The sequence below is a fragment of the Vipera berus genome, assembly GCF_964194415.1.
Source record: "Vipera berus genome assembly, chromosome: 6".
NCBI classification, from domain to species: Eukaryota; Metazoa; Chordata; class Lepidosauria; order Squamata; family Viperidae; genus Vipera; species Vipera berus.
The window spans coordinates 63,886,285-63,895,681 of NC_138208.1; the positions used below are offsets into that span (position 1 = coordinate 63,886,285).

The 9,397-nt window shown below is 39.3% G+C and overlaps 1 protein-coding gene across 1 annotated transcript in view; it reads right to left on the bottom strand.

The window, feature by feature from the left end:
• Window positions 1–9,168, bottom strand: part of TRIOBP (TRIO and F-actin binding protein) — a gene marked incomplete at its 5' end in the record, with an annotated part of 61,607 nt that extends 52,439 nt beyond the window's left edge. The window contains 4 exons of the mRNA XM_081330642.1: window positions 367–493; window positions 2,907–3,052; window positions 5,577–5,687; window positions 9,055–9,168. Of these exons, the coding sequence (XP_081186768.1) occupies window positions 367–493; window positions 2,907–3,052; window positions 5,577–5,687; window positions 9,055–9,168 (498 nt within the window). The remainder of the gene's footprint in view (window positions 1–366; window positions 494–2,906; window positions 3,053–5,576; window positions 5,688–9,054) is intronic.
• Window positions 9,169–9,397: the final 229 nt, after the last annotated feature.

Genomic DNA, 9,397 nt, shown 5'->3' on the forward strand with positions numbered 1-9,397 from the left:
TGACTTTGTAATAATGCCGCTTGGGGGGGGGGCGAAAGCCCTAATAAGCAGGCATATACATAGAATGAAGGCTATTGCTAAGCACATTGGTTTGTGCTTAAATTGTAAGCCGCCCTGAGTCTTCGGAGAAGGGCGGGATATAAATGGGATTTAAAAAAAAGTGCCATACAGCTCTGTAGCAGCAGAGAATGTGCAGACTAGAGCTATTTTCCCTTCAGGTCGCTAAAAAAATGTAGGAATGCAGGAAGTTCATTGTACATGTATTGATTTAGAGAATGTGTGGTAAAAAGAATAATGTTAACTATGGAATATTATGCATGCATATGGAAGAGTTACTGTTAAAGCAGATATGAGAATTGATCTTACCTCACTAAGCATGGCATTGTCATCTGCATCAGTGCTGAGGATATTGCTGGCATCAGGGCATGTATTTGCTGCTTCAGATTCTTCATTGCTGCAGTTGAGCTGAGTGTGATCCAAGCTTTCCTGCCGGCTGTGGGGCAAGCAGGAGTCAGACAACTGAGAACCACCAACATTTAAGGTACAATTGTAATTTTAAGAGCTGTGCCTATAATAGAAGGCTCAGCCTTGCTTAAAATAAATCACGTAAAGGTGGTCAAAATCAACAGTTATGCCAGTTAAAGTGAATCTCCAGATTTGTTTTTATTTGGTGCTGACTTTACTGACTTAAACCTGTGTCACATGAGGCTGATGCATTTGGAAATTCTTCTACTCATTCTGCCAAGTGAAATGCTATAATTTTGCTCTGATGTTGTGCTCCTCTATTGTCATTGGTCTACTGTAAATGAATGTATAATTTCACTGCTCTACTCATAATTATCTGAAGTAAGAAGGCTGGATGTCTCCTATCAGCCAAGGAAGGTGTAAGGTTCCAGTTTAAGTGGGAGAAACTCTATACAGAATCCAGCCAGCAATGGATTTTACTACTCTGATATACTTGCATGCAAATAATTCCTTTACCAGCACCATTCTCTGATCATGCTAAAACTGAAATACTAGGTTTTAGCTTTGTTTATATCCCACCCTTATTATTTTTACAAATAACTCAAGGTGGTAAACATATCTAACACATTTTCCTCCTCCTATTTTCCCCACAACAATCACCATGTGAGGTAAGTTGGACTGAAAGAGAGATTTCCTAAATCAGGGGTGTCAAACTGCCGGCCCGCGGGCCGGTTTCATCATACTGAAGCCACGCCTACCCCATTGCCGGCAATGCAAAAAGAGTCGCGATACGTTGCGACACGTCACATGATGTGGCAAGTTTGACACCCATGTCCTAAATGTTTTAGCTTCCTGGACATTTGGATGATGTAAGTGACCTATACATCAACAAATAGTCATCTCTTAAAAATATTTACAAGTCTTTCAATAAAAATAACATTGAAAAGAATGTTTGTGTACAATATGAACAGCCAATTAAATGGATCATACAGTTTAATTACATGACTATTAATAAAAAAACCCCTGTGAAATTAACATATCACACATTAAAAGAACCGCCTGCAACATTTTTTCTTTATGGTTAACATGCAAAGTCTGAATGTTTGAGGATAACCACTGACATCACAGAAAGCGAGTTAAAAATACACTTCTTGTATCTCTGCAGAAAATTAATTATATTTTGATTTTTTTTTCAAAAAGAAAAAACTCTCACTATATTGCCAACTTAAAAAAATAGTTTAAATCACACTGTTGGTGATAAAATAACCTGAGCCTTTGTGCAAAACCATTCTGAAACTATGCTTAGGAATAACTAGGATAAGGAGAGCAAATTGTCTTTTGGGGAAATTCAATTCACATTTAAATATCACACTGGATAGCCAGGTGCATTTCACACTTACCTGCTACAAGAACCTTTCACATAGTTTACTATTGCCATATAAAACTGCAAGGAGTGAAATGTAGCAGTTATGTTAAAAACTGTTATTATCTCTATGAATGGAGACCCAAGATTTGTTTACAGTACTCAGGAAGTTGGCACTGTACTGTAGGGATAGGGATATCATTAGAGATAGTCTATTCATTTACAATACAGTTTAAAATAAAAATGAGTAAAACCTTCTGAAATAATCAAATATTCCAAGAATGGCATTTTTATTTTACTATGTATTGTGTATTGTGGTTAGTCATATAGTCTACCAGATGTCTACACAGCATTTGACATTTTTATCCACCAATCAAATCCTTCCCAAGGATCTGGAGTAGGCATTATCATTGTCTGTTCTCAACAATATGAAGTCACAGCTGCCAGTACATTAACTGGTGTTGCCTATCATGTACATCAACTTCTTCCCAACAACCTAAGATGTTGTAATGTATTGGCATAGTATATTTGCAGATCCAAACAGTGTGGCCTTTTAAAATTGACAGATGGAAATTTTGTCAATTCATAGAATTTTTAAGTGCTGTCCAAGTTTTTTTTGGTATGGGACCCAGTGTGCTAATAACCACTAGGACCACCACAGTCAGTTTATGCCATTATCTTCCTATTTTCAGATCTTAATATTTGTGATCTTCTTCAATTCTTAATATTATTTCAGAAATGGTTTCCAGTGTCTTCGTCTTAGGACTGAGAAAAAGTGACTGGCCCAGGGTCACCCAGCTGGCTTTGTACCAATGGTGGGATTAGAACTAACAGTCTCCCAGTTTCTAGCCCACTGCCTTAACTACTACACCAAACTGGCTCTCATGTGTATCAACATCACTTTACATTTAAGACTTGTAACATTATGCAAAATCACATGTCGTCTACCATATAAAAAGTTTGTTCATCCCTGTTACACAGTTTTGAAGCTTGACCAGGAAACTCTGTATGCCTGCTGAAGAACTGGCAGTAAGTTTCAAAAATAAACCATCTTTTGTCTGACAAATACAGTTCTTACCTTTCGCTTCTGTCTTCAGAACCCACATATACATAGACTTTACACTGGGATGCTAGAATGCACAGAGGGTCCCATGGATCACCAGGATCAAATTCGCTGGTACTAGCAACACAGTTAGGAATGTTTATGGCATCTTTTTTGAATCCCTGTCAGAAAGAATTGATAAGCTATAAAACATGGGCAGGAAGGTACCCTATTGCTTCTTCAGCAGCTCTCAGAGGAAAGACAGGGATTATCTTCTGTGAACAATTAAAGCCACCATTATTCCAATGAGCCTTTGGCCTCTTTTGGTTTGATTATAGGTGCCCATCTTAGCATTTTAATCAGATTATTTGGTTATCTGATTTTATTTTAATTCAGTTTGTTGAGTTTTATAACTTTTGTTTTGTTGTGTTGTAGTTCATTGCTCAGAATCTTTCAGTACAGGTAGTCCTCGACTTACAACCACAATTGAGCCCAATTTTTTTCTTGCTAAGTGAGATATTTGTTAAGTGAATTTTGCCACACTTTACAACTTTTCTTGAAACAGTTGTTAAGTGAATCACTGCAGTTGTTAAATTAGTAATATGGTTGTTAAATGAATCTGGCTTTCCCATTGACTTTGCTTGTCAGAAGGTCCCAAAAGGTAATCACATGACCCTGGAACACTGCAACGGTCATAAATGTGAGTCAGTTGCCTAGCTTCTGAATTTTGATCATGTGATCACGGGGATGCCGCAACAGTTGTGTGAAAAATGGTCATAAGCCACTTTTTTCAATGCCATTGTAAGTTCGAACCATCACTAAATCAACTGTTTGTAAGTTGCGGATTACCTGTACTGGGACAGCTAATACTGTTAACTCACTGTTTTTTAAGCAGCACCTCAACAAAAAATATCTCAAATGTTTTGTTCACTTTACAAGATTTGAACTTCACCTTCAGTCATGGCAATGACTGGGCAATCTGGGCCAGTCATGCTCTTAGACCAGCCAATCAGGTTAGTTGTTAGAATCCTCATGTTAACCTCCTTGAGTTCCTGGAGAAAAGGCTCATACAACCTAACAAATAAAGAGGCCCAGAATGGACTTTGAAAATCATGGACCAAAAAGCTCATAGACTAAAAAAATATGAATACCACATTACCAACACTTGTCTCCAGCACCACAGTCAACCTTCTCTGGCCATTGGTGCATACCTTTCTTCAGAGGGGATAACTCACATTAACATTTAATATAGTTATCTAGTGCCCACAACTCATTTTCAATGCAGCTTTTCCCAGACCAGCCAATATAGAAGGGATATAAGATCTATAATGTAAAATATCTGGAAAGGGGCCATGCACAAGCTACTCGTATTGCATCTATATCTCTTTATGGACCCATCTTTGCCTGGCAATATTTCCAAGCTCCCACTCAGGCGGAACTCACAGACTGTACAAAGCCCAGGCTGCTGAATAAGCTATTAGTTGGGTTCACACAACACCAAAGTCAGAACCAAATCAACCAATACAGCTTCATGGAATTTACAAACCCATTTAGAGGATTCTTTTTTTAATTCCTAGCTTATGCCAGGCTAATGGAATAATTGTATACTGAAGGTTACAATTGGCCACCCCAGTTCCAATCCTACAGTGTTAAACCACAGATTTGCTAATTGTAGCTTGAACTTTAGTCGAGGTGTAGATTACCTGACTCATAGGCTGAATTCATATATCACATATATCACATATATCACATATATCACTATTTAGAGGTGAAAATCAATCATATAATGCCGCTTGGTGTGTGTGTGAAAGCCCTAATAAGCAGGCATATACATAGAATGAAGGCTACTGCTAAGCTTGTAAGCCGCCCTGAGTCTTCAGAGAAGGGTGGGATATAAATGGAATTAAAATAAATAAATAAATAAAATAAATATTATGGTTTAGCATATGGTTCCTGATCAAGTCCATGATTATCAGGGATGAACCAACTAATGAGAAGCACTGCCTGCTCTGCTCCAGAGAAATTGAGTGTAAGTAAATCATCCTCTTCTACTTAGATCCTAAGTTGAATTTCAAATGTGCCTGTGCCTTTAAGAGCATCCTATTGCCTTATTCAGCTAGAGAGCCCTCCACCCCCCTCAACCCAGTCAGGTTACCTTAACAGATTTTGATCATCAAAGGGAGGGTCCCTAGCAGACTGGCTGTCAGCACCTCCATTTCCTTTCCATTGTCTTGCTCAAGCTCAGGGGGACTGGCTCTGGGCTGCACATAGCTGAGCCAGGAGGAAATTCTAGAGGGCCAGGATTGGAGAGAAGAAGCCTCATTACTATTTCATAATCCTGGGCTGATGAAGCCCAGTGAACAAAACACAACGTAAAACCCATTGTTTACAAGTTGGCACTCTATAAGGAAGGATGGTGCTAATGCTTGCCCAGTCAATCTAGACCAGGCCAGAAAGCATGCTAGAGCCTTGCAGAAAATAAACAGGGCAGGTTTCACCTGCTGACTAGCCACCTGCCACGAAGCAATTAAAGACACAGAATTCCTAGCCCTTTAGAAAAGAATCCTCCTAGAATCTCCACAGTAGACCTTGAGTTGACATTTTCAGCCACTGACACCTCCTAACACAATCCTTAATTTATCATTATTATTATTATTTTTACTAAACGTTAGAATTTTATTGATATTCCACATTTCCAAATAGTACTAAAGCAAGCAAGCCAATAAGAAGGAGTGTTCTTTCCTTTCGGCAAGCCAACATTGTTTTAGGAAGTGCTGGGACTGTGACAGGAGTAACTTCTCTGCTTTCCACAGGATGCTTCAAAACAGGAAAATAGAGGATAGTCACTTTTGACACTTTCAGCGGCCTCTCCCCACCCACTCCACAGTCTTCAGCATGCTACCTGAGAATTGTAAGGGGGGAGGAGAGAAATCTAAGCCCTCAAAGAACACCAGGTGGATGAAGGTTAGTTTACAGCCTGAATAATCAGCCTTCTAGTATCACAGTCAGGTGCAGAAAGCTGGATTTTAGTAGATGCAGTCCTACAAGGATAAAAAAGGGGCATTCTTTTCAATAATCCCACTTTACATTTTTAAAGGTACAGGAAGGAGCATGGTTTGCTGGTGCTACGGCTGAAGAGCCTGGTGAAAGCCTCTACCTAAGCAGAAGTCAAAGGAATCCAGAGAGAACAAAAGGAAGGAGAATCAGCCCCAAATAAGGATCAGCCAGCAGTCCCAACTGAGGGATTGCAAACAGCCTATGAAGAAAGTGCCCCATCATCAAGTGCTCCTTGTAGGAATAATGGAAAGAGGATGAGGCAATTTTCTCCCTATGTTTTTCAACCACAACAACCTCCACTATCCCAAACTTAGCATAGGGTCATGGATTAGCACATCTAGAACAGGGCTTTTCAACCTTTTCACCCATCGTACCACTTTTAGGATATGTCAACATCCAAGTACTACCGGTCACCTAGCAAGGTGTCAAAAATTTGATGACTCAAAGAAAAAGGAAAAAACTGATGAAGTACAGGTAGTCCTCGACTTACAACAGTTCACTTAGTGACTGTTTGAAGTTACAATGGCACTGCAAAAAGTGCCCCCCCCAAGCCACAGCTGAGCAAGACACCTGCCTGCCTGCCCGGCCACACTCTTCCTCCTGTCCGAGGTTTTCATTGTTGTGAGCATTTCTGTTGAGGATTGGCAGCACGGGTGTGTGTGTGGGTGTTTGGTTTTTATTCCCCATGTCTGCTGGGTGGTTGCCGCAGGGACACTGGGACACTGTGACCATCATAAATATAAATCAGTTGCCAAGCATCTGAATGTAAATCACAAGACCCTGGAGATGCTGCAACATTCCAGCTGATCGGCTCTTCTTCTGTACTTAGCATGTGCTCAGCAGAAGCACCAGGATCAGGAGCCCTGAGAGCCCCGAAGAAGCGCTGATCCTGGTGCTTCCGCTGAGTCCTGACAGCCCTGCAGCTCCAGCCATCTCTCACTCAGGCTTCTGCGGTGCTACCACCAGTTCAGCTACCACTTTTCTAGGATGGTCACGTACCACCTGCTAGGTACCAATGTACCACAGGTGGTACCCGTACCACTGGTTGAAAAGCCCAGATCTAGAATACTCTTCAGAGAGAGGAAGAACTGTAAGTATTCAAAGTCATCTTGGCTCCCTTGCAAATTCTGAAAAATATAAAGGTAGTAGATAACTTTGGAGAAGGACTCTCAAAGTTTTTAAAATCTGCAGTCACTTGCCATTTTTTATATTGGCTGAGACTGATAGAGTTGGGTTGGGTTTTTTAATATGGGGTTGGGTTTTTAAATATGGTTTTAACTATTGTATATATCGGGCATAAATTATTTAATTGTTTTTTAACTTTTGTACTTTGTTTTTTAATATTTATTGCCCTGTACACCGCCCTGAGTCCTTTGGGAGAAGGGCGGTATAAAAATTTAATAAATAAATAAATAAATAAAATATATCCGGAGGACACTAAGTGCTTATTCTACAATAATCTTGAGTCTTTATTTCTAAGATAAATCATTTAGCCATTCTGTATCTATTACAGCATACATATAATTTTCCTTCTGTGGCATTGTTCATACCACAGATGTCTACTGAAGCCTGCTTTAATTGCCCCACCTTTCTTATAATCATTCTGCTAAGTATCCAGAATTTGAATCTTCCTGTGTTTCAAATGAAGAATTCCATAGATATACGCACATTCTTTCAGATCTGGCAAAGCATCACTATTATATTACATCCCTTGCTAGTGCACTCTTTAAGAATCCTGCCTATCACATATTATCACAGTGCCTATAGATCATTCCAGCAATTCCTGTTTATCACAACAAAGATAAAAATTCCCTTGAGTTCAGGTCAGCTCCTTGCAACTACATAAATAGATCTATTCAGGCTTTTCTGGAGGATTTACAACATGGAAGTGATTTGCCATTGCCTTCTTCTGAGGTGTTTTTTCTTTCAACTTTCTAATTTAGCCTACAGCCAGAGGAATTCCTAGTTGTATCCCATCCAAGTACAATATTAAAAACATCTTTTGCCCTCTGAGGACAACATCTGATGGGGACTCAGGATAAATTGCCAAACTTGTTGCTTCCACCTCCATTCCACACCTGCAACATCCACAACCCAAATATCTGCACCAACTCTAGCACAAAAGTGTTTTTACATATATATAAAAATGTAAAGGACAAGAAGTGGGTTCATTGAACAGGATTACTACCTTTATCCTCCTTTTCATTAAGAATTAGTTTTTTGGTGTGCTGGACCAGTGTGTAACCATTTGGCCAGTGCATACGCTTAAGAACTGTGTTAGAGTATTTAGCATTTACAGGATTAATGTTGTATCATTAAGAGAATTGTATGTGAGAACATTTAGCATTTAAAGGGTTAAATGCTATTTCCTTAAGAAATGGCTTCTGGGAGATGTAGTCTAGTTCTTAGTAAATCCTTTAGCTTATCTAGAATAGTGGGAGGAGTTTCAAAGTTTATTGCAGAATTTCCTGGCCACACGCCAGGGTTGTAAGTCTTTTGTTCTAAACAACTATGCTACACGTGTGACTAGCAGCTGTAATCAAGAACAGCTGAGATGGAGAATTACTCCTTTTTACCTACTTTTTACCTACTGAAATGAACAGATGTCATCATTTCAATATGTTATGATGACCGGATGTTTTCCTGCAAAATGCGAGTCTTTTGCTTAAAGCTTCTGGACAATAAAAATGTCTGTTATACAATTATTTTCATTCAAGTTAAACTGTATGATTTCTGGAATTATAAAGCATCTTAATTCTGGGAGCCACAACAGTAAAAAGGAGTAATTCTCCATCTCAGCTAAATACTCTAAGCGCATGCTCTGGCCAAATGGTTACATTTGTCCAGCACAGTTGGTAATGTTTAAAAGGGAGAATGAAGCTGCAACTGATAAAAGCTTATCCTTTTAAATAAAGTCTGCTAGTTGGAAAAGATGCTAACAGACTCTTGATTTTTTTAAAAAGGAGATTGGCCGCTATTGCCTTAAATCTTAATCACCAGAAATATTGCTTCTGTTTTAACCCCTTACTGTTGTAAAACTCCTCTTGTAACATTTATGATGCTACCCTTCCCAACACTAAGCATTCCTCATGAATTAACTTTTCCTCCATATCAAAATTAAGCTCACCTGGTTACCATGTTGATGAGCAGTGATTGTTCGCAAACAGTTCTGGCATCGGTTCTTGGCGAACATATTGGCCTCAAATTTCTCACAGAGAACATAATCAGCTGGTTCGGACATAGTCTATGCAAGGAAGGAAAGATGCCTTAGGCAAGTAGTTTTGTGGAAAGATGGAGAGAGCAGGGACAGTAGAACAGCTGTGAACAGATCAGAAGACAAGGCACAAAAATACCCCTTGTTTCCTCCAAACTTATCAAAGAGAAAACATTTTGTACAGCCCGGCATCTACTGGCAATTGTAAGATTGCTCTCTCATCACCTGCAAAAGAATTTTCAGAAGGGAATATCAA